General features: G+C 42.4%; 1 protein-coding gene across 4 annotated transcripts in view; it reads left to right on the forward strand.

Annotated features, from left to right (window-relative positions):
- Positions 1-25,455, forward strand: part of si:ch211-243j20.2 (uridine-cytidine kinase-like 1) — a 93,855-nt gene extending 68,400 nt beyond the window's left edge. For all 4 annotated transcript variants that reach the window (XM_055635492.1, XM_055635494.1, XM_055635493.1 and 1 more), the window contains 4 exons: positions 4,853-4,975; positions 5,348-5,455; positions 8,000-8,156; positions 20,414-25,455. In XM_055635492.1, the coding sequence (XP_055491467.1) occupies positions 4,853-4,975; positions 5,348-5,455; positions 8,000-8,156; positions 20,414-20,490 (465 nt within the window). In that variant the 3' untranslated portion in view covers positions 20,491-25,455. The remainder of the gene's footprint in view (positions 1-4,852; positions 4,976-5,347; positions 5,456-7,999; positions 8,157-20,413) is intronic.
- The last annotated feature ends 1,375 nt before the right edge of the window (positions 25,456-26,830 follow it).

Consider the following 26,830-nt stretch of genomic DNA (forward strand, 5'->3'; position numbering starts at 1 on the left):
TCAGAAACTTCAGAAATTACTGTTTGTTAATGTTTGTTTGAAATTACTGGATTAAAATTTCATGGCAGAACAAAAATATATTAACAAGACCCTGGAAAATCTCCAATAGATAAATTTGAATTATAGCACATAAACCTAAAAAATAACAAAAGCTGAGCATTTGGATTACATGCATTATCAACACCGGATCTATGGACATCCCTATTTATGAATGAGCTCCCCAAAATATTTAAAGTCCAATGTACATACATACGCTAATTTCTGCGAGCGGCAGGGATAGTTTACCCCCTCTTTCTCTCCATTTTTAGTAATTGTTCATCCTTTTATCAGTCTTGAGTGCTTTTGGTGTCATTCATTACAATACTGTGGAGGCTTGAATACTGTATTGAGTGATTTCCGACATGGAGAGTGGTGAATCTCTGGAACTCTCTGCCACAGAGGGTAGTTGAGGCCAGTTCATTGGCTATATTTAAGAGGGAGTTAGATGTGGCCCTTGTGGCTAAGGGGATCAGGGGGTATGGAGAGAAGGCAGGTACGGGATACTGAGTTGGATGATCAGCCATGATCATATTGAATGGCGGTGCAGGCTCGAAGGGCCGAATGGCCTACTCCTGCACCTAATTTCTATGTTTCTATGGACAATATCAACATGGACATTTTTGAAAACGTTCATGTTCATTACCCGGGATTGTTTTGTATACTAAATGTTCATGAGATATAATGTTCTAGTTGAGAAATTCTACTGCGGTTGTACAGGGTCTTGGTGAGACCATACCTGGAGTATTGCGTACAGTTTTGGTCTCCAAATCTGAGGAAGGACATTATTGCCATAGAGGGAGTGCAGAGAAGGTTCACCAGAGTGATTCCTGGGATGTCAGGACTTTCATATGAAGAAAGACTGGATAGACTAGGCTTGTACTCGCTAGAATTTAGGAGATTGAGGGGGGATCTTATAGAAACTTACAAAATTCTTAAGTGGTTGGACAGGCTAGATGCAGGAAGATTGTTCCTGATGTTGGGGAAGTCCAGGACAAGGGGTCACAGCTTAAGGATAGAGGGGAAATCCTTTAGGACCGAGATGAGAAAAACATTTTTCACACAGAAAGTGGTGAATCTCTGGTACTCTCTGCCACAGACGGTAGTTGAGGCCAGTTCATTGGCTATATTTAAGAGGGAGTTAGATGTGGCTAAAGGCATCAGGGGGTATGGAGAGAAGGCTGGTACGGGATACAGAGTTGGATGATCAGTCATGATCATATTGAATGGCGGTGCAGGCTCGAAGGGCCGAATAGCCTACTCCTGCACCTATTTTCTATGTTTCTATGACATTTCAATGTTTTTCTAAAAAGGCTTTAGTGCTCTATTGGGTGAAATTTTGCATCATTTATTTACAGGATGATAATATCTACATTTGAAGTAAAAAGTAATCAGTAATTCATTTGACAAATGGAATTTCATCTTGTTTAATTCCCGACTTACAAGATTGCAAAGAAAATCAAAGGAACCAATGCAGACAAATTGTGCGCTATGAGCAAGGCTCAAATAGCAGAACATGGGTTTTAAATTTAAACTCTGGGATTAATCTATGATTGAAGCAGAAAGTTAAAAGGATTTTGTTTAAACCAAAGAGTAATCATGAAATCAAGTAATTAAAAGCATGAATATAAATGGGTAATTACATTTCTGATGAGAGGTCTAATAACATTATTCACAAAAGGAAATTAATAACTTTTAAAATCTATTTTTCACCAACCACCGCCAATTCACAGTGCTGAGAACTGATACTGTTGCTATTTTAATGCAGCGTGTACAAATTTGCATATAGCGTTGTGATGATAATCAAATCCCTTTCCCCCCCTTGCTGTACACCACTGCATGGGAAACTGGCGTGAATTCAGCAGTGAATCACCCATGGCGGTGCAGAGAGCTGGTGTGGGTGGGCACCCGGCGCTGAGATTTGAGACTGGGTACAGTCCAGCAGACTCGCTCTATGTGTTGACAGACCACCCGGATCATACGCTTCGTCATCGCCTCAGCTTAGATATGATGGAAGCTGTTGTAACCCCTGACTCTTCATTTGACTACAGCCTTTTCGAGCTCAGAGATCTTTCTATGGTAACACATTCTTGGGTTGTTAAAACAAACAAAGAGGGGGAGAGATCTGACACGAAGAGATTGGAGAAGTGTGAAATCCAGCTGGTCTGTCAACACATGGGGCAGGCCCTGCCAATGCAGAACAATAGTTGTACTCATCCTGGCTGAGTATAGCTTCAAGTGCAACATCGCACCCCCACTGAACTGCAACACTGTTTGTACCAGCCTATCTGAAATGAGCCCTCAAAGGCAGCCTTGCCACCCTTAGCGGAGGTGTTTCTTTGCTGCAATACCATCAGCGGTGGGCAGGGATTTGCAACCGGTTTGCAGATGATGGATTTTTGCCTGTGAATGTTCCGGCTTGAGGACCAGGGGCCCTATTGCCAATCAGTGCCTCGTATGTTCACTAACTAGGATCCAATCTACTCAAACCTTTGTTAGTAATCCACGAACCTTCACTTACAGTTTTGTTTAGAACTGACTTTTTATACAAGCCTTTCTTGTCATAAAACTGGGAGACCAAATGTGAACTGCATCTGGGCCTTCTGCTTGGTACATCTGTGCTCCATAGCTGGGTCGGTGGTAAGATATCTGACTTTCAGTTCATTTCTGACTACCATGTTTCAATACCTGGCTTGTTAGAGACAAACAGAATAATAAGTAGGAAGTATCCCACAGTGTTATGCTGGAGAGGAACAAGATCAATTTAGCCCACAGACTGCAACAAATTTCAATGAAGTTTAAATTTCAGAGTAAATTTTATCCTTAAGAAAATTGAACACACAATCGCAAATATCAACTGTATGCATTATTGTATATTACTATAGACCAAGTGGGACATAGCTCCCAACTGCCAGGCGTGGCTGACGTTTTTAAAGTTTAAAATGGCAATAACTTGTAAAAAAGAAGTTCAATGTGAACGCATCTCACACCCCCTCTTCAGTCCCTTATTCCCCTCCTGTATTATCCTCCCTCTTCCCAGCCTCCATCAACCCTCCTCTGCTTCCTCCACTAGCCCCCTCCCTCCCCTCCTCTCACTTTGTCTCCCTGATCCCCCACTCCTCACCTCCTCCCATCCCACTCCCCACTCTCCCTTCTCACAAACACAGCCCACTTTCCCTCTATCCCCCACTCCCTACCTCCCCAATGTAGTACAACGCCCTCCTCTCCCTCTATCTCCCCTCCACCCCCACTCTCCCTCCTCCCTCTCCCTCTACCCCCTCCTTCTCCCTCTACCCCCCCTCCTCTCTCTCTCTCTACTCCCCTCCCTCTCAGCCCTTCTCCCTCTCTTCTCTCTCTCCCTCTCTTCTCTCTCTCCCTCTCTTCTCTCTCTCCCTCTCTTCTCTCTCTCCCTCTCTCCCTCTCTACCCCCCCTCCCTCTCCCTCTCTACCCCCCCCTCCCTGTCCTTCTCTACCCCCCCCCCCTCCCTCTGCCCCCCCCTCCCCTCTCTCCCACCCCTCCCTCTCTACTAAAAAGGGAGGGTGAAGAGGAGGAGGGAGTGCTGGGGTATGAGGAGAAATGAGCTGGGCCTGCGCTATACATGAGCGGTGCAATATTGAGTTGGGGGAACAGGTGAGTAGTGGAATCTTGCGTTGGGGGAGCAAACCCAATGAGTCTGCAACTGGTCCAGTAACATTCTTATAACTATTAGTACGCTGATCTTGGATGTGTGTGTGTGGTGTGTATTCATGCTGCTCGAAAAAACAATATATTATATTAATATTATTCATTCACTCCTTTTACCCCATCCTCCGTCCTATCCACTCACGTATAACCCCTAACTTGCAGGGGCTGCTGTAGAGGGTGGGTTTAGAGAGAGAGGGACACGGAGGCACAGAGAGGGGCACGGGAGGGAGGGGGTATAGGGGGGGAGAGAGATAGGGGGGGGGGATAGAGAGGGGAGGGGGAGAGACCCGAGGCGCGAGCGAGTGTCGACCAATGGAGCACCGGTTGGGCCGACGCAGTCTTCAGCTATGATCTTTGGTCAGCGGGCGAGAGCGAGTGAGGTGACATCAGTCGAAGCACGGGTTGGAAAAAACAGCAACGCGGTCTTCAACTATGATCTAATTTTGGTGTTCAGGGGGTCGACATTTCTGAACAACGGGGGCAAGAAGATGCGAAAAACACACACACACACACACACACACACACACACAGGAGGGGTTAGAGGTGACATCAGTCGCAGCGCGAGCAGACGGCAGGCAGGCACGTCACGTCATCAGCGAAAAACAGGCGTTTTGATTTCAAAGTTTGATCGGATTTGTGAACATTTCTATTAATAACTCAAGAAATAAAAGACTCATTTTGCAGGTAAGCCGATTTCAGATTCCAGGGGGTAAATCTCTACCAGAATATGTCAAAATTTTCACGTTCGCGCATTGTTTATTCAAGAAGATGCGAAAACACACACACATAACACACACACACACACACACACACACACACTAACACACACACACACACACACACACACACACACCCACACACACACACACACACAGAGTTTTATAGTTATAATAAAGATATATATATAGATAGACAGACAAGCCATGACTGGATGTGATAATTGTGAACAGACTGCTGAAGAGGACTTGTTGATGTGAATAATGCGTAATTAGAGATTTAATTGGACAGCTCTTGATGTCTTGAATATCTGTTTTACTAACATTCATCCTTGAAGAGAAAATGGGGGAAAATAAGAGAAAGGACTTGGAACAGTCATTCATTATCGTAACTGAACTATTCCTTATCCCTTAGATAACAGGAGTCTCCATTCTTCGTGCTGGTGAAACCATGGAACAGGCTCTAACAGCAGTGTGCAAGGATATCAGATTAGGGAAGATTCTTATTCAGACTAATCATGACACAGGAGAGCCCGAGGTACCAGCTATTCTTCAATTCTAGAATATTTGGCTTAGTGAATTAGAACAATTGCCATGGTGTGAATATTTTCTCTATAAAATATAATATATAAAACATTGCTGCCTGCATCTGAAATAAGCTTGGTTAAACTATTAAAATATTTAATCATTTAACTATAACTGAATGAATATGTAGCTTCTTGTGGGTCTGCTAGTGAGTTATATTTTTCAATATAAACATAAACATCAGCATAGATAGCAATATATCTTTCTCTAAGACTAATTGCTTCGTGACTCTTCAATAATTTTCAAATGATGAAACTGTATTCCCAACAAGATGAAAGTTGTCTCTTAATGGATGTACATTGATCTGTTTCTTACTTTCCTGTAGCTACATTATCTTCGATTACCCAAGGATATCAGTGAAGATTATGTCATTTTGATGGATAGTACGGTGTCAACAGGTGCTGCTGCTATGATGGCAGTTCGAGTCCTTCTGGTGAGCATTCAGTTAATTGGTTAGAGGTGTAGATTGCTGCTGGAATTTGTGTTGATTTAAATTGCAACATCTGCTAATGTTTAAGGGTGACTTGTTATAAGAGAAAGGGAGTTTTAAAGTTTTTGCTTTTTTTTAAACTTTTGGCTTGTTTTTCTTAGGACAGTTACACATTTTCAGTTTCTTAATTGTTTGAAATATTTGTGGAGAAAAATTGGTATAAAAATACCAAAATATGTCATCAGTAGTAATGTTTCATTATGTTGGTAAATCGGTTAAAACATATTTTGCCTTGTGGCTTGGCAGTATTGAATGCGGATGACAGATGCAGACAGTATTTGTGATTTATGGAGTGCTCATTGTTTTTGAAATGGGGCATATTGGTTGACATTAAAGGGGGTGTCAAAGGCAAGCAAAACTACTAAATTGGCGTTGAACATAATATGATTAGTTTTAATCTGCAATTTGAGAAGGAGAACGTTAAATCGGAAGTGTCAGTGATGCAGTTGAACAAAGGGGACTATGAAGGCATGAGAGGGGAGCTGGCCAAGGTTGGAAAGGGATCCGAGCAGGAATGATGGTGGAACAGCAATGGCAGGAATTTCTGGGCATAATCCGGAAGATGCAGGATCATTTCATTACAAAAAGGAAGAAAGATTCTAAGGGGAGTAGGAGGCAACCGTGGCTGACAAGAGAAGTTAGGGATAGAATAAAACTAAAACAAAAGATGTATAACACAGCAAAGAGTAGCCGGAAGCCAGAGGATTGGGAAACTTTCATAGGACAACAGAAGGAAACAAAACGGGCAATACAGGCTGAAAAGATGAAGTACGAAGGGAAGCTGGCCAGGAATATAAGGAAGGACAGTAAAACTTCTTTAGATATGTTATGGGTGAAAAAGAATAGCAAAGTCAAATGTGGGTCCCTTGAAGGCAGACACGGGTGAAATTATTATGGGCAACAAGGAAATGGCAGAAGAGTTGAATAGGTACTTCAGATCTGTCTTCACTAAGGAAGACACAAACAACCTCCCAGATGTACTGGAGGACAGAGGATCTAAGGGGATAGAGGAACTGAAATAAATTTTCATTAGGTGAGAAATAGTATTGGGTAGGCTAATGGGACTGAAGGATGATAAATCCCCTGGACCTGATGGTCTGCATCCCAGGGTCCTCAGGGAGGTGGCTCAAGAAAGGAGCGAGAGAGAAAACGGGGAATTACAGACCAGTTAGCCTGACTTCGGTGGTGGGAAAGATGCTGGAGTCAATTATTAAAGAGGTAATAATGGAGCATGTGGTCCTACTTCCACGTGCTGGCTGTAAGCCTGGGCCGTAATTTCGGTAAACCCAGGTAGGGCTGGTAGGTTAACAGGCAGAGTTGAGCTGTATTTAGCGCTGCCTCTCTGTGCTGCCTGTGGGCCTGGGGCCGCCGCTCCTGTCTGACTCCCGACGTCTCAGGTGGGGGGGTTCAAGTTCAAACAAATGCCTCAAAACTCATTGGTCGGCGGTTTACTCTTCAGCAAGACAATGAGCCCAAACATACAGCTAAAGCAACAAAGGAGTTTTTCAAAGCTAAAAAATGGTTAGTTCTTGAGTGGTCAAGTCAATCACCTGATCTGAACCCACTTGAGCATGCCTTTTGTATGCTGAAGAGAAAACTGAAGGGGGCTAGCACCCAAAACAAGCATAAGCTCAAGATGGCTGCAATACAGGCCTGGAAGAGCATCACCAGAGAAGACACCAGAGAAAACATAACTACTTCATTTACATTACATTGCTGTGTCCCAAACACTATATGGTGCACTGAAATGGGGGGACTGTATAAAAATTGCTGTCATTTCTACATGGAGCACAATGTGCCTCTGTACTCCACAATTTGAGATTTGTAATAGAAAAAAATCAATGTGGTTAAAGTGCACATTGTCATGTGGCCAAATCTGACAATGTGCACTTTAACCACATTGATTTTTTTCTATTACAAATCTCAAATTGTGGAATACAGGGGCAAATAAATAAATGATAGGTCTTTGTCCCAAACATTATGGAGGGCACTGTAAGTTTAGATATTCATTAACTTGTCCGATTGTTAGAACATTTTAAGATTGATTTAGATAACATAACTTTTTGCCTTCCCAAAAACCTGTATGTTGGTGTAAAGTGATAGTACAAATATTGATGTGTCTGAATTTAATTATTTGTCTTGCCCAAAGCTGAGGGTGCAGAATTGAATCACATTTGTTGACACAGCAGACAAGTTTACGATATGTTGGATGTAATGTTATGATGCAGTTCATAGTCATTTGTGTTTTAGATTCGCATGGAGCAAGATATTTCTGTGAAAATATAGTAACTGGCATATTAAGTCTTAGCACATACAATTAACTTCCCGCTATCATTAAATTTACTTGAATATTTGAAGTCTCCAGCAATTTTATGAAAATTTAGCTTGCAGAAATCTTTGTTTAGTCAATTTGTTCATAGCTTAACACTAATTTTGGTGTTGTAGTTGATGAAAGTCATACTGCATTAAATTATTCTGACATTCTAGGATCATGACGTGCAGGAAGATAAAATATTTCTACTCTCCTTATTGATGGCTGAGATGGGAGTGCATTCAGTGGCTTACGCCTTTCCCAAGGTTAACATCATTACCACGGCGGTAGACAAGAAAGTAAATGATGAGTTCCACATTATTCCTGGAATAGGTAAGATTGCATGCCAATTTACACGTAACCAAATGACATACTTTTTGCTCCCTTATATTAAATGTATTCATAATAACGGATTGAAAAGTTATTTTAAAAGTAAAGTTACAAATGGCATTTAACAAAATACCATTTGGGTTTACATTTATTATTGTCAAATATACTAAGATACAGTGAAAAACATTGTTTTACATGCTATCCAAACAGATCAGATATCCCATACATATATAGAATCAGTTCAAACTCAAGTACAACATATTGACCAAATGGGAAGATACAGAATTCAGAATATAGATCTGTAGAGCATTGATTCGATAGACAAAGTCCAATCTCCTCAGTGGGGTAGAGCTGAATCTAACAGTAGCCTAGCTTATGGAAGAATTGTTTAGAAGCTTGAATGGAGGGGGAAAAGCTGTCCCTGAGTCTGGTGGCGTGCACTAAAAAAGCTGTTCCTGAGTCTGGTGCCACGCGCTTTCATGCTTTTGTACCTTGTGCCAGACAGGATTGACCGGGATGGGACAAGCCTTTAATTAAGTTGGTTGCTTATCCAAGGCCGCTTGAAGTGTAGGTGAAGTCAATGGTGGGAGGTATGGTCTGCGTGGTGGACTGGGCGACACCTACAACTCTTCAATTTCTTGTGGTCGCGGGCAGAGATGTTCCCAAACCAAGCTATGATGCAACCCGACACTATGCTTTTTATGGTGCATCTGTAGAAGTTTGTAAGAGTCACTGGAAATATGCCAAGTCTCCTGAGGAAGTGAAAAGGTATGTGTGCTTTTGTGGCTGTTGCATCAATGAGGTTGATCCATGACATGTTGTTGGCAATATTAACGCCAAGGAACGTGAAGTTCTCAAGTATTTTCTTCATCCGCATCCACTCCACTATGCTTCCTGAAGTCAATAACTCCTTCCTTCATCTTGTCGACGTCGATAAACCAGATAGAAATATAAAACCAATTTAATTACCAGGAGTCTGGCTCAAGTACAGAAAGCAATTGAGAGATTGTCTTTCAGACTGGAATGTTTTTATACAATGGCATTCCTTAGTAGGTGGTGTTAGCTATAATTTTATATCTAAAATACAATGTTGATGTGAGTATACGTATCAATGCTTGAAGAGAAAATTAAGCTCAGAAATATAGTATACAGTGGGGAAGTTGGCAGCAAAGCTGAAGTAGAAGCAAGCTGGTACGAAATGGGCTATCGCCTGGTGAAAGGTAATGTAAAGCCATTATGCTTAACACTTGGAAGAAAGACGAAAACCAATATCAGCTGCACGTTACAATTTTTAAATGCTGCAGTTATAGACTGGGAGGGGTGCATGGGCACAATTTTTTGAAGTCTTAGGACAAGTTGGGAGGCTTTATTGTTTAAAATAAATTATGTTTCCTATACATTGGGATAGTTTCTGTCTCAACCACCTCCTCTAGCAGGTTGTTCCATACCCCCACCACACTTTGTGTGGAAAAGGTTACTCCTCAGATTCCTATTAAATCTTTTCCCCTTCACCTTAAACCTATGTCCTCTTGTCCTCGATTCGCCTACTCTTGGCAAGAGACTCTGCATCTACACAATCAATTCCTCTCATGATTTTATACACCTCTATAAGATCACCCTTCATGAACGCCATTATGAAAGCTTCATACCGCAAAGGATCACCATCATATCTAGGAATTTCCATTGGTAGTAGGGTGGAAGAGAGATTTTGTTGAGCTATGAGCTTACTGATTTCAGTTTGACTCCTCACTAATTCATAGAATTCACCTTGAGATCCTTGGCTTGGTGCAGACGGACGATAAACAGGCCTCTGAAACGAATACTGGTCTGAGTAAGTTTTGTCATGAGTCCTCTTCGTATCATAAACAGGCATCGTGGCTTGGCTTGCTCAAGCCTGTGTATTAGGCCTCTGATAAACAAACTGAATTGGTAGTTTGTTACGAGCCACATCAGGAAGCCCATAAATTTGTTGCTTCGGTCTGACATCCTGTTGTTGAGGTAAAGCTTTGTCAGCCCACCACTGTTTCTGTGGGTGTTCAAAGCCATGAGACCTAGTGGTCCCCGGCGGTGGATTTAATCCAGCTGCTGCTGACTCCAGCTCAGCAGCTCCTTCTTGGACTGAGGAACTCTTCCCTGAGATACTTTCGAGCCGCATCTCGAACCTCGATTTTCCAGTATCTCTGCTGTACATTTGGCAATTGCCAATTTTGTGGCTAGTTCCAGCTGTTCTTTTTGTCTACTCAACTGCCTTTTTCATTCCTCAGCATCTCTCTTAAACCGCATTTCTTGTTCTTCAGCCTCTCTCTCTTAAGGCGCATTTCTTGTTCCTCAATCTCATGCATTAGCTCCATCGCTTTAACTTTTAACGAAAGCGCAGCTATGTTCTTGGTTCTTGGTTTCTTGGTCCTCCAAAATATTCCAAATGGAATTTAAACTGGAGGTGGTGGGGGGATGACTTAAGCCAGAAAGGGTTATTGGGAAGAAAGAGCTACTTTAAATTTAGTTGCATCTGGTTGGGTAACTATAGTAGGGTGGAGATTATTCCATGCTTTAATTGTGCGGGGGAAGAACACATCTGTCTTTGTAGCTGGAATCACAAATTGGATCGAATGCCCTCGTCTGCTCCTAATTGGTTTGGGTTTGGTGTGGGTCTTGTTAACTATGTCGAGCTGACTATTTAACATTTTGTAAAAAGCCCTTGTGGATGAACTGGCTACAAAACCAGATTTATGTCTTGATCTTCGTGCAGAGACGTTTGAGATGCTCTCTAGTGGTGTTACTTCTTGTTTGATTTTGACACCTTGTTGCATTGCACTTTCAGCAACAGGGTCCATAAGCTCTTCGGTTTCAAGTAGCCAATCCTTCATAAACTCCACAAATTCATCGAAGAATTGCACCTTCTATTTAAACCACTGGGTGTGTCTTTCAAGCACCTCCCCATGCAGTCTGCCCTTCGTTAATGCATTTTTCTAACCTGGAGACCAAGACTTAGTAATTGTCCATGATTAGCTCGCACCATCGTCACATTTTCTGTGGATTCCATCAGTTTCTTCTGGCTCTCGATTTTCTTAGACACCCTTCTCCACAACTTGTCTCTCTCCTTCTGGAATTTTTCCAGATAGGCTTCTTCTATATTCTCGGTTACCTTAGTTTGTTTCTTCGGATGTCTTGGCTTCTCTCCGCCACCTTGTGGCTCCTCCGACTCACCTGCTCGATCTTGCTCCATGGATTAAACAGGCCTTGGCAGACTGCCAAATCTGCTAGTTGGACAAACAGGACCTCTTCAGTTTGCTTCTGTCATTATTGATAAACATTCTAAACCATGTTCTATAAACACCTGATAAGAAACCAAAAACAAAACTGGACTTTCAGAAAACATCCAATATTTTCGAAGTATAGAAGTGACTTCAGTTCAGAAAGAATGTATCTTATCTCAACTTCAAAACCAAGGCCAGCACCTGGATTCCAGTTTTACTCGCCTTTGGCTCCCTTCAAAAACTTAACAGAACTCTTATCAGAGCCTGTAATTTTACATTCAAATACGACATTTGTCGAACTTTCACAGCATCTCGCTAAGAAGCTGTTCCAATTAAAACTCTTTAGATTCTGGAGCAGTTCCTGAGGATTGGTGGGTAGCAAACATAACCCCACTTTTTAAGAAGGGAGGGAGAGAGAAAACGGGGAATTACAGACCAGTTAGTCTAACATCGGTAGTGGGGAAACTGCTATAGTCAGTTATTAAAGATGGGATAGCAGCACATTTGGAAAGTGATGAAATCATTGGACAAAGTCAGCATGGATTTACGAAAGGTAAATCATGTCTGACGAACCTTATAGAATTTTTCGAGGATGTAACTAGTAGCGTGGATAGGGGAGATCCAGTGGATGTGGTGTATCTGGACTTCCAGAAGGCTTTCGACAAGGTCCCACATAAGAGATTAGTATACAAACTTAAAGCACACGGCATTGGGGGTTCAGTATTGATGTGGATAGAGAACTGGCTGGCAAACAGGAAGCAAAGAGTAGGAGTAAACAGGTCCTTTTCACAATGGCAGGCAGTGACTAGTGGGGTACCGCAAGGCTCAGTGCTGAGACCCCAGCTATTTACAATATATATTAATGATCTGCATGAGGGAATTGAAGGCAATATCTCCAAGTTTGCGGATGACACTAAGCTGGGGGGCAGTGTTAGCTGTGAGGAGGATGCTAGGAGACTGCAAGGTGACTTGGATAGGCTGGGTGAATGGGCAAATGTTTGGCAGATGCAGTATAATGTGGATAAATGTGAGGTTATCCATTTTGGTGGCAAAAACAGGAAAGCAGACTTATCTAAATGGTGGCCGATTAGGAAAAGGGGAGATGCAGCGAGACCTGGGTGTCATGGTACACCAGTCATTGACAGTAGGCAGGCAGTGAAGAAAGTGAATGGTATGTTAGCTTTCATAGCAAAAGGATTTGAGTATAGGAGCAGGGAGGTTCTACTGCAGTTGTACAGGGTCTTGGTGAGACCACACCTGGAGTATTGCGTACAGTTTTGGTCTCCAAATCTGAGGAAGGACATTATTGCCATAGAGGGAGTGCAGAGAAGGTTCACCAGACTGATTCCTGGGATGTCGGGACTGTCTTATGAAGAAAGACTGGATAGACTTGGTTTATACTCTCTAGAATTTAGGAGAAACTTACAAAATTCTTAAGGGGTTGGACAGGCTAGATGCAGGAAGATTGTTCCCGATGTTGGGGAAGTCCAGGACAAGGGGTCACAGTTTAAGGATAAGGGGGAAATCCTTTAAAACCGAGATGAGAAAAACTTTTTTCACACAGAGAGTGGTGAATCTCTGGAACTCTTTGCCACCGAGGGTAGTTGAGGCCAGTTCATTGGCTATATTTAAGAGGGAGTTAGATGTGGCCCTTGTGGCTAAAGGGATCAGAGGGTATGGAGAGAAGGCGGGTACGGGATACTGAGTTGGATGATCAGCCATGATCATATTGAATGGTGGTGCAGGCTCGAAGGGCCGAATAGCCTACTCCTGCACCTAATTTCTATGTTTCTAAAGTGTTCCAGCTTTCAAATATACAGCATAATACAATAGCTGTTCTACTTACTCTCTCGATCAGTGAAGTTTTCAATTTTCAGAGTCGAGTGGCTTTGTTGATTAACCTACCGAACAGGTAGACTAAACCAATCTCTGGCTGAGATCTAGTTTCTTCAGTTCCTCTTCTATGGAACCAGTCTTCAAAATACAGTCTTTTATTAATAGTTTCTTTATTATAGTAGTAAAAACAGTAAGATATTCATCCAAACTTCTTATTGTTTAAGTGCATTTTGATATTACTCGTAGTCAAACTCGTGCATGGTGGAAAGCTGTGACCTCTCCCCCACGCATCTTCATATTAAACTAAAAAATACTAGGGCATCTGCGCGAGAATCCCATCTGCAAACACGCCTCCGACTACGTAAGAAATCCCACCCACATAATTACAGGCAGATAAAATTTAAAGATAACTGGTTATAGTTATAACATACTGAGTGGCTACCACACAATGTGCCAAAAGCCTTTTGACCACCCTATCTTCCTGCTACTCCACCTTCACTGAACCAGGCACCTGCACTCCTAGATCCCTCTGCTCTACAACACTCCCCAGAGCCCTACCATTCACTGTGTAGGTCCTGCCCATATTAGACTTCCCAAAATGCAACACCTCACATTTCTCTGCATTAAATTCCATCAACTATTCCTCAGCCCACCTGGCCAATCGATCACGGTCCTGCTGCAATTTTTCACAACCATCTTGACTATCTGCTGAACCACCCACTTTTGTATCATCTGCAAATTTGCAAATCTTGCCATGTATGTTTTCATCGAAATCATTGATGTAGATGACAGGTCCAGCACCAAACCCTGAAGCACATATCTCAGGGATAATCAATGGAAACATGATGAACCTAAGCTCAATTTTGAGTGTCATATCAAAGGGTCTGAATATATATGTAAATATGATATTTCAGTTATTTATTTTTAATTACTTTGCACAATTTTCTAAATACCTGTTTTCGCTTCTTCATTCTGAGGTATTGTGTGTAGATTGATGATAAAAAAAGAATTTAATCCATTTTAAAATAAGGCTGTAATGTAACAAAATGTAGAAAAAGTGAAGGGGTCTGAATACTTTCTGAATGCACTGTAGAGCCAGAATATCACCCATCACAGTCTTCTGTGAGTCCAAATGGCCAAATCTATTTGAATCCAATGCATCTTATGGATCCCATTGCTTCTCATCAATACGTGAGGTATTTTAGGCAAACAATTAAACAAATACAGAAATTGGCCCTATTTTCATTTTGAAAAAACATTTCTACTTTTTTCAAAATTCCACTTTCTTCCGGAGGATACCACTGCAAGATGGAAAGTGGTTATGAGGCCACTTCCCACCCCAAAAGGACATAGACAATGATTTCCATGTCAATCACCTTTGAAACAAAGGAAGTAACATCATCAGCATGCAAGAGGGTTAGTGTCCCCAGTATTACCAGTGGACACAGTAAACACAGTGTTCAGTCCATGGGGCACAGTGTGGGTTTCAGCAGCTCGTTAAATAATGCTGACCATGCACGTTGTGGTGACCACTCACTGGTAAATGGTGGGCAGATGTCAGGTCGGGTGCTTTTTTTCTGCTTGATTTTAACCATCTGTTTGTAACTTTTAATTGTTAACTGCTGCAGTAAACATATAAACCATGCATTTGCTTGTAATTGGCTATTGCAATTTTATTATGAAGTAAAGGAAAGATTTTAACGTTCTGTTCATATAAAAGTGAAAAAATGTTGAGTCCAAATTGATGAAATAATGAGGGGAAGAAAATGGACAGAATAATTAAAGAAAATTCACCACAGGAGAATAGATTTAAAGAGAAATCTTAACAGGAATCCATTATTCATAACATAAATTGATACTCAACGTTTCCAATTTAATAGATCTCATGAGCAATCTGTGTGAAGCATAGAAGAATAATTGTTACCCTGGAGGCATGTGACGAAATAGAATACAGATGTAAAAGATAGCACTAGCACTGTATGTGAAATTCTAAGAACTCCCACCAGTACTTTTAAGTCAAGAAAATGTTTGGCATTTATTTTGAGATTCCTATTCAGTAGATCTGAACATTGTTATATATAGCCTGTTTTTATTTCTTTGATTTATCAATAGCGATCAATCAAGTGAAATGTCATCAAAAGAACAAGGATGTAAAGCCTTCTTCCTAGCCTGCTTTTGTAATTTTGTTCTTGCAAGTTGCTGGATTGAAGTTATAATGTCTCCCAATGAAAAGTTTGAACTGAACATATTCAAACTCAGGCAAAAAAATAAACTGCTCGAGGGTCTCAACCAATCAGGCAACATCTGTAGAAGGAAATGGACAGACGATGTTTCGGATCGGATCTGTCTCTATCCTCAACAGATGGTGCCCATCATCTGCTGAATTCCTCAAGCAGTTGGTTCTTTTTGCAGAAGTTTCCAGCATTTGCTATCTCTTGTTTTCATATTAAAACATAGCATGTGATCATTATGATTGCGGTCTGTCATCATTAGCTAGTCAGGAAATGTTTAACGATGGTATTTGCTTCATAATATATATATATATACACACATACACACACACAGAACTAATTTGATTAAGCTAGGGTGGGTTTCATTTATTGGAAATTGATGGAGTTACATTTGATAACTTGAATCTATACTCTTGATAGACTATTTTCTAAATGGGGAAAGAATCCAGAAATCGGAGGTGCAAAGGGACTTGGGAGTGCTGGTGCAGGATTCCCAAAAGTTAATTTGCAAATCGAATCGATAGTAAGGAAAACAAATGCAATGCTAGCATTTATTTCAAGAGGGTTAGAATACAAAAACAGGGATGTAATGCTGAGACTCGGGTCTCAGGCGCTGGGCAGGCCACGTTTGGGGTCTAGTGAGCAATTTTGGGCACCATATCTGACGAAGGATGTGCTGGCTCTGCAGAAGGTCCAGAGGAGATTTACAAGAATGATCCCAGGAATGAGTGGGTTAACATACGATGAGCGTTTGACGGCACTGGGACTGTACTCGCTGGAGTTTAAAACAAAGAGGTGGGACCTCATTAAAACTTACCGAATAGTGAAAGGCTTGGATAGAGTGGATGTGGAGAGGATATTTCCACTAGTGGGAAAGTCCAGGACTTGAGGTCATAGCCACAGAATTAAAGGACGTTCCTTTGGGAAGGGGATGAGGAGGAACTTCTTTAGTCAGAGGGTGGTGAATCTGTGGGAGCCAGGTCAATGGATATTTTTAAGTCAGAGATAGATAGATTCTTGATTAGTATGGGTGTCAGGGGTTATGGGGAGAAGGCAGGAGAATGGGGTTAGGAGTGAGAGATAGATCAGCCATGATTAAATGGTGGCGTAGACTTGATGGGCCGAATGGACTAATTCTGCTGCTATCATCTATGACCTTATGATAGATTGGCAGCAGCTAAAATATTATTATCTGTACATAACTAAAACTTTGATCTTGTTATCTTCCGGTTTGCTCAGTCTTTCTATTTGCACAAAAACGGTTTGCGATAGCGCTACGATCTTTCGCCAGTTCACTCACCGTTCTCCTGTGCTGTGAGTGTACCAAGTTTAGTTCTGATCGGTTGAATGTCGTAAAAGTTAGCGAGGTTTAAAAATCTTAAAAACCGCGCATGCGCAGATCGATCTCATCTGCCATTCAGCGGCGCGTAGATTGGTCTTTTCTCCTGTCACTCCCCCGGGGCAGTCCGCCCCTTCCTGCGCCATCGCGTCTTTACTGGAGCTGAGGTTTCATAGAAACATAGAAATTAGGTGCAGGAGTAGGCCATTCGGCCCTTCGAGCCTGCACCGCCATTCAATATGATCATGGCTGATCATCCAACTCAGTATCCCGTACCTGCCTTCTCTCCATACCCTCTGATCCCCTTAGCCACAAGGGCCACATCTAACTCCCTCTTAAATATAGCCAATGAACTGGCCTCGACTAACCTCTGTGGCAGAGAGTTCCAGAGATTCACCACTCTCTGTGTGAAAAAAGTTCTTCTCATCTCGGTTTTAAAGGATTTCCCCCTTATCCTTACGCTGTGACCCCTTGTTCTGGACTTCCCCAACATCGGGAGCAATCTTCCTGCATCTAGCCTGTCCAACCCCTTAAGAATTTTGTAAGTTTCTATAAGATTCCCTCTCAATCTCCTAAATTCTAGAGAGTATAAACCAAATCTATCCAGTCTTTCTTCATAAGGCAGTCCTGACATCACAGGAATCAGTCTGGTGAACCTTCTCTGCACTCCACCAGACTGATTCCTGGGATGTCAGGACTGTCTTATGAAGAAAGACTGGATAGACTTGGTTTATACTCTCGGTTTCCAACCGAACACACTTTTCAGAGGGACCCGAAGCAGCCCAGATCCCGCCCCTAGCAGCCCAGCCCCAAGCAGCCCAGCCCCAAACATCGGAGACCCTGCGTCGGAGACCTTGTCCAGCCCAGCCTAGCGTCGGAGACCCTGCCCTGCCCAGAGTCAGAGACCCAGCCCAGCCTGATGTTGCCAAATGGAAAGCGGAGAGCAACCAGTGCCCGCTGTGAGTCTCCATCGTACCACCAAATCCAGCCACTACCTCTCTGATCCCCCTCGCAGCCTCCTCATCCCCCCGTATTTTCTCCGAGCTCACTCCCCCCCCCCCCCCCCCCCCCCGCACACACACCTCTCTCCCCCCCACACCCCCCCCCCCACACACACCCCCCCCCCCACACACTCACCCCCACACCCTCCCACCCCCACACACACACACACACACACACACCCACACACATCCTGCCCACACACACACCCCCACCCACACACACACACACCCCCCTCCAACCCGCAGTTAGAGGCTATGGGTGAGTGGTGGAATATTGCATTGGGGGAACGGGTGAGTGATGGAATATTGCGTTGGGGAACGGGTTGCGTTGGGGGACCAGGCCTCCGGTGTGACTGGGACCCCACGGGTCCCACTTAGTCTATGAAAGCCACAGAAATGGAAAAGTTTATTATACCAAATCTACTTGAAATGCAATACCTGAAACAGTTATGGGTATGTAAAGAGCGATAATAAAATTATGACCTAACAATTTAATAACAGAACCCTATTTCTCTCCACTTTTATGAAATTTAAAATCATTTTCATTTCATTTTTTTCAACTTCTTTTATTTTTTTTTAGTATGTTTTAAAGTGTGTTTTTGATGTTTCTCGGTGTGTTTTGTGTGGGGGGTGGTGTGGGGGGGTAAGGGGGAAACCGTTTCGGCCGCTTCCTCCACGGAGAGGCGACTTTTTCCAGGTCGCCTCCCCCGTGGCCTAACAGCAAGGATCGGCGCGGCCTTTCCCGGAGACTCGCCCGGGGCTTCAGTGGCGGGCGCAGCGTGGACTCGCGGCGTGGAGCGGGTGAGCCCTCGCTGGGGCTCACTGGAGGGAAGCGCTCCGTTTCGCTGGCCCGGGGCAGCCGGCAGCCTGAAGCCGCGGTCTGCACAGCTCCAGCTGGCGAGGCGTCTACAGCCCGGGATCCCTCGTGGGGGACCCGGGGGAAGAAGCCATCACTGCCGGCCCGCGGCCAACTTCTACCGCGGGTCCGGCATGGACTTACCATCACCCCTGGAGGGGAGCTTCGACCACCGGCCCTGCGGTCTGCGTTGCTTCTGGCTACGGCGCGGCGGGAACCTTAAATCTTCGACCGCCGGCCTGCGGCCTACACCAGCCTGAAGCCGCGGTCTCCGGTGGGCTTACCTTGCCTTTGACTTTGTCCCTTACCATCTGGACGCCCGCAGCAACGGCTGCGGAGGGTGGAGGTCCCGACCACGGGGGGAAATGGAGGAGGACTGGCCAAGTTCTGTGCCTTCCACCACAGTGATGAATGCTGTGGTGGATGTTTGTGTTACATTTTTATTGTGGTTGTGTGTTCTTTATTATTGTACCGCTGCTGACAACCCAAAATTCCACCGACCCTGGTTGTGTGGCAATAAATTCTATCAATTTTATCAATTTTACCAGATGTAACATGCGCAGTGGTCACTTCTAGATCACTTTAATAAAACTCCAAAAATTCAGTTGAGTCATTTTTGGATATTAATGCAGCCCCTGATGTATTTTCCCTGCCAGTGGTGCACAAGATGACATTAGTCCCAAATCAACATTTCTCAGGACCATTGTACGTGAACCAAGACAACATCGGGCCACGATTGATCATCATCGTGACTCAACCCAACCTGTTCTTTGTAACGTAGCGTGAATTCAGAAGCCTACTGGGCAGGTCTTTCATTTACCATGCATCCTTTGACTGTCTACCTTCTCAATCGTGATTCTATCCATCATTTCCAGAACCACAAACCAATAATCTGCGTATGGAGGCCTCGCATTTCATTCCTTCCCACTCTACCTAGTATACCTTACCTCATTATCAGCTGAACCCTCAATCATTGCTTACCGTAATGATATCCTGCCATCATGAATCAATGAACAAGGAATCCATTGCTAGGATTTATTCTTATAAATGAAATCAACACTAGAATAGCAACAGGCAACAATTCCCATGCCCCCGCCTAAATTGTGTACAATCGCTTTATATGTACAATCTCTTTTACAATACAATACAATACAATACATTTATTTGTCATTTGGACCCCGTTCAGATCCAAACGAAATGCCGTTTCTGCAGCCATACATACAAAACAAAAAAGACCCAAGACCCAACACAATTTACACAAACATCCTTCACATCGCATCTTCTCCTCGCTGTGAAGGAAGGCAAAAAAAAACATATCTCTCCCCTGCACTCCCCTCTCCCCCCATGTCAGAGTGAAAGACAGAGTCAAAGCCCCTGGCGGGCGATGTTAAATGTCCCGCAGCCATTAAAGCCACGCCGGGTGATGCAAGGCCACGCACCGGGTCTTGGTGTTGGAGCCCCGGCGGGCGCTCCGCGGCCATTCCAAGCCACGCGGGGCGGTGATGTAAGGCCCTGCTCCAGGTAATCTTCAACCCCGCAACTCATGTACCCTCATCACTGTTATATGTAGGCATTGAAATTATCGTTGCATTATTTACTGTGAAAGGTGGCAGAGTAGAGAATCAGCAATATATATTATGTATGAACTAAAATGTGTAACATAAATGTTTGAATGATATGAATGAATGTTAATACTGATCATTTTATTATGAAAATTAATCCAAAAAATATTAATTTCAGGTAACTTTGGGGATCGATACTTTGGCACAGATGCACCATCTGATTGGTATGAGAGTGATGAGGTCATGGACTACTGATGTGTCATCTGAGTACCCGGGGGACCGTGAAAAGACTGCAACTGCTGTATAAAGAATATTTTAATTACTTACAAAAACTAGATGAATTGTCCTTTTGTGAATTCAAATTGTTCTTTCAATTTAAATGCTTTGGTTTATCTTTATTCATGCTCTAAAACAGAAACTATTTTAAGGTTAAGATATTTACACCTAGAGTTTGCATTTGGTGTTCATTATAAAATCATCCTTGCTGCTCATCAATACTAAGTGGAAAAGTTCAAGTAAATAACTTGATTAAGTAAATAATCTGAAAATTTAATCTTAAACATTTTTAAAAATGACACTGAAAACATCTCATGGCAAACAAAATATTCAGGAACTGTTGTAAATTGTAATTCACAGGTGATATATATCCATCGTATTTATTCCAGTCTAATTTTCAACCTACAAATTCCTGTTTGTATAAAACTTTGTGTCATTTGTATTTGGTCTAGATACATAAATTTCACCTGGGATTGACTTCAGCAGATGTAATGAAGCCGGCAAATGTCCCCATTTTAACCTATGATACCAACTATACCTTATGCAATCTTACATTGTAAAAACAGTAACAAAAGGGGCTCACTATCATTTTAAAAGACCATATATGAAATGGGAAATTAATCATTTATTTACTCATGGCAATTTTTATTCATTACCTAAATCATTTCTGAAGCTGTTTCGTGGCAGTTATACTTTATAATTGAACAAACACTTCAGCACATAGTTACTGGTTAATTATATATTTTTGATCTTGTATATTATACGGCCTGCTATTATGAATAGAGGCTCTGAGAAGTTGACTAAGACCGTTGCGTAAAATTTCCACCAGTTCACTGTTAAAGACTAAACACAATAAATGAGTCAGTTTATTCTCATTTGATTTTAGAGGTCCAACACAAATTTTTCAGGCAACTAATGGTCCGGCACTTCCTTTAATCTGAGAGCGCACTTGAAATCCCCCCCTCCCCCCCACCCCAGAAGTTCCCCAATCGGCATGTTGAATTTTCTCCCTGCGGCCAGGGCTCTGGAACTCTGGCCCAGCCAGAGCCAGTGGATCCATTTCCATAGCCGACCACCGAGGCCGACTTTGCAGTCAGATATCTCTTTCCCTCCCCCCGCAGCCTTGGCAGACCATTCTAGTACCTTTTGACTCCTCTCGGAGGTTGTGACCTCTGTTGGTCTGGCAAAACGGATAAGCGGACGAGGCTGTGGAATCATGGGTGCCAGAAAATCGGTGATGAACCTGTATTAAGATGCACGTTCATTTCAACAGGAAAATATGTTATTAACACATAGCTTGGGACAGTACAGATCATGTAGGATTCTTTCAGTGGCAAAGCTTCTAACTTATCCCCATGTTCTGTAAAAGAGGGGATATTGTAAAAGAAAAATCATGTTCATTTATAAACTGCAGATGCTGAAAATATGAAGGAAAATTGCGGGAAATATTCAGCAGGTAAACCAGCATCTGTGAAAAGAGAAACTGAGTTAATGCTTCAGAGATCTTTCATATCTTCAAGACATGCCAAAGAACTTTTCTGCCAGTAAAATATTCCTGAAGTGTTAATCTGTATCCAGTGTATATGTAATCACTGTTATTAAATTTGCAAGATTGGACCTGTAATCAGTTTTTAACTAGTTCAATATGTTCAAAAGAAATTTTGTTTTATTCCTTTCAAAATAGTTGTGATTTTATCAAGACTCAACTTTGCTTGAAAACAAGTGGGACCTAAAGTATTGTGCACTATATATTATTGCTTAACTGGAAGTCTGTATAATTTTATCAGTTTTATCTAAATGGTATCTGATATTAACCGTTTTACAGTTTAGGTTTGAAGTAATTTTTAAAATACAAAAATGCTGTTGTTAATATATAAAATATATATTAATATATAAAAAAATTAAGCCTTCACCCAAAAGGCATCAGTAGTTAATAGTATATGTGCAGTGCATCAAATGAATGATTAATATAATTCATTCCAATTCCAGTGGGTGACTTGCACATCATAGGTGGATGAGCATGCAGCATAAGATCTAGATGAAAATCTAAATGATCATGATATGTTGCTTAACTATGCCAGTGTCTGTACCTTAATGTACTCTTAAAATTTGATTGAAGAATTCATAACTGTATTTCTATACTACATAGATCACAAAGATCTTTGGTGTTCATTGAATAATTTTGAGGTAGCAACTTTTTTTCTGATATGCCTGCACATAAACTCCATGGAACAGAAGTGCACTCCAAAGAACTATGACTTTTGAACATACTCATTTTATAATTTTCAGAAATAATACAATTTGACCAAAAAGTAAATATAATTTTGCACATTCTGTCATATAACTGCCGGATCAGTCAGGTAAGTCACAAGATTGCAAGGGGAAAATATACAATGAATGGCAAGATACTTAACTGCACTCCCTGAAAGTGGCAACACATGTAGATAGAGTGGTAAAAAAGGCATATGGTATGCTTGTCTTCATTGGTTGAGGCATTGAGTAAATCCTAACGCAGCTTTATGGGCCTTGGTTAGGCTGCATTTGGAATATTGCGTGCTTTTCTGGTTGCCCCATTACTGGAGTGATGTGGAGGCTTTGGAAAGGATGCAGAGGATTTACCAGAATAATGCCTGGATTAGAGGAGACCTACAAGGAGAGATTGGATTGTTTTCTCTGGAACTCTGGACAATGACGGAAGACCTGAGTACATAACATTATGAAAGGAATAGATAGGGTAGACAGCCAGAACCCTTTTTTCCAAAGATGGAAATATCAAATACTAGAGGATACAGGTAATCCACTGATTTTCTGGCGACTGATTGATCCATCACCTCCTTTAATCCGGACAAATTTATGAGAGCACTTAAAATTCCCCCCAGAAGTCCCCTTGAAAATGTGGCGTCAAGACTGGGTTAGGCCACTAATCTCGACTTGGGTTCAAAGTTCTGCGGCTCGTGTTTCTGCCCTTCGGGTGCTGTGAGTCTGTTGGGAAAGTGGTGCCTCGGCCCCTCGGGCACCCGTCGATCCGCCCTCATCGGGACTTCCAAGAGCAGTTCGTTAACTGGCGCCAGGGCTGCCCGTGTAAGAAATGCAAGTTTCACTGTAAATTTAATTTACATTTGATACTTGTTTTATTCAGGTCTCTAGCAGTCCATGAGGCATTAGAGACACAGTAGAAGTATAATTAGTGGGTCGGAGGTGTATTGTTGAATTTTGTGACCTCCGTTGGTCCGGCAAAACAGATAATCTGGCAAGGCTCTGGAAGCAAGGATGCCAGAAAAGCGGTGCAATAGCTGTGTAAACTAAGAGACAAAGTTTGATGATGTGTGAGGCAATTATTTTAGAGAACGTTGGGTGCCTGGACTGCACTGCCAGGTATGGTGGTGGAAGCAGATGCAACAGTGGCAATTAAGAGGTTTTTGGATAGGCTCATGAATATGCTGGGAATGGAAGAATATGGATTATGTGCAGGTAGATAGGAATTGAATTTGGCTTTATGTTTAGTACAGACATTATGAGCCAAAGCATCTGTTTCTGTGCTATACTGTACTGTTGTAATGTGTGTCTTTTTAAATAAATTATCTTCCCAACTTGCATTTGTTGTAGGATCACGTGAATTTCCCCCCCATTCATACTGTGCTATGAAGGAAAAGCTACCAATGTTGTAAATGTTTTGATATTGGGCTTCCTTCTGTGTTATATAAATTCCAGTGGAATAAGTTCAATGTTGTGTTTTTGTTCCAAAAAAATTACTAAATCTCTTTATGGCAGGAAAGCCCACACCGTGATCACATACTTGACAAATTGGTTTGTTCAGTTAGCCCCAAGTGTCTCTCTTTCATTTCCCATACATAAAAGTAATGAAGCATCATAAAGGGGCTTATCAACAATAATTCAAAAATCTCAGTGCTGAACTGACATTTGATCATTGTTGGTAGACAAAAAAGCTGGAGAAACTCAGTGGGTGAAGCAGCGCCTATGTAGCGAAGGAATAGGCGACGTTTTGGGTCAAGATCCTTTTTCAGACTTGATAATTGTTGAAACTGCAGTTGATAATTGCAGAATTAATTTTTAATTTAATTTTACATTGCTCTAATTCTCTGGCACCAATTTCTTTTTACCAACTTTTACATGTACCTTTAAGCACTTTTGCATTCTTAAGGAGTCAATGTCATTTTCCAGATTTACCAATTTATTTTTCTTATTGACAAGTCTTGAGATCTCATTTGATGTTGTTTTGCAGAATTGTCTGTGAAATTGACAACTTTGTGATTTAGCATAGTAAGTTTTATTAAACCTTGAAGGAGTAGATTTTCAACTCCGCATCTTATTAGTGCTTGCGATTGTCCTTCAAGTACATGGCAATGTAAGCTGGTGTCAATGGTATTATACTGTTGTAGAATTTGTCAGGATATGTAGAGGAAAATGCAGTGAATAACTAAAGTTCTTCCACTTTGCCCTGCATTGGTGTATTATTTATTTCCAGACCAACTGTTTAATAACACAACACATTTGATATTAAATCTTGACAATGTACTGAAACCTTAATGTTCTTGCATTTGTTTGTCTAATATGATGTTTAAATTGTCTGCTGTTCCTGCCACACCTATCCTCCCCACCAAATAAGCCTCTGCCATGTGGCATATCAAGGAAGGAGTCCTGGGAAATTGCGGGGCAAGTTTACAAAGTAAATATTATAACCTGCATATTTGATTAGGTAAGTTCAGTAATTTTTGATTTTAGGTTACATACAAATACAAATAAATGTCCTGTATGTATTCAGTAATATCAAACTCTTCTCTTATTTGAGAACTTACTGATTATGTTCAAAACGCAAAACTTGCATGGTGACTAACAAAACTTTGGGATAATGTGGCTGGCAACATGTTAGAAATGATGTGTACTTTAAATAAAGCAAACAAATTCTCAATTGATGGAGCTCAATTAGGAATTCATAGTGTTTATTTGTGACGAGAGAATTCAAAGTGAAACTCAGTTATTTCTCCACCCCCTCCCTTTCATCCCTTTCATCCCTCCAACGCTGTAATGTTGGAGCTCTCTCCCATGTCACCTCTGTGTCCTGCAGTTCAGATCTCGCTTTCCCCCCCCCCCCGTCCCCCAGATGGACAAGGATAAAGATCCACTGATCCTCATTCATCCCTTCTTACTACCTGCCCTATCCTTAGGCACATTCCCCACTTTGGCAATTTTTTTCGGCGACTGCCATAGTCGAAGCTGGTCGCCGAAAAACCGGTGACTGGACCCCCCCTATGACAATGTCTACAACAACCTACCACCTAGTAAATGTCAAGCTACAGCAAGCTACCGACAACCAGCGACCCATTGGGACATCCATCTACGACCACACCCACGACAACCTACGTCCTCCACCCGTGACAAGCTACGACGAGGTACAACCCTGTCGGCGACAACTTAAGACAATTTAGCCGCCAGTACCTGTCGCCGGTTGACGGTTGTACCTGTCGCCGGTTGACGTAGGTAGTCGCCAATGAAATTCGCCGGTAAGCACTGGCGATAGCCTACGTCCTCCTGGTGACGACCTACGACAGTACCTACATCAGGAGAAGTCAAGCTACGCTCATTGGCGTCAAGCCAACTGTCGCCGAAAGGTTTTGAACATTTCAAAATCCCGCTGTGACCAGAAAAAACGCTACGATTCTTTGGGCGACCATACAGGCAATACCCCGGCGACCATGTGGCGACAACCAAGTCACCTAAAAAATCGCCTAAGTGGGGACATAAGGACCTCTTCCTATACCTCCTCTCACTTTTATCCACATCCACTAGTAATCACGAAGAGGCCTCCTGGTGGGGCCAATAGTTCACCTGTACCTCCTCCAACCTCATCTATTGCATCCGCTGCTCTAGAATGCAGCTGATCTACATCAGTGAGACCAAGCGTAGCCCAACACCTCTGCTCGGTCCGCATTAACCTACCTGATCTCCCTGTGGCTCAGCACTTCAACTCCCCCTCCCATTCCGAATCAGACCTTTCTGTCCTGGGCCTCCTCCATTGCCAGAGTGTGCACCACCGGAAATTGGAGGAGCAGCACCTCATATTCCACTTGGGCGGTCTGCACCCCAGTGGCCTAAACATTGACTTCTCCAATTTCTGTTAGCCCTTGTTGTCTCCTCCCCTTCTCATCCCTCTCTCAGCCCTCTGGCTCCTCCTCTTCCTTTCTTCGTCTGCCCCGCCCCCCCTATCCTGCATCAGTCTTCAAATAATACACCCCACCCAACAACTCCCATCTCCTAGATCCAAATGTAATTTTATCTCTTCTTTCCCCTCCCTGTTCCC

This window comes from Leucoraja erinacea, chromosome 5 (assembly GCF_028641065.1).
Source record: "Leucoraja erinacea ecotype New England chromosome 5, Leri_hhj_1, whole genome shotgun sequence".
NCBI lineage: Eukaryota > Metazoa > Chordata > Chondrichthyes > Rajiformes > Rajidae > Leucoraja > Leucoraja erinaceus.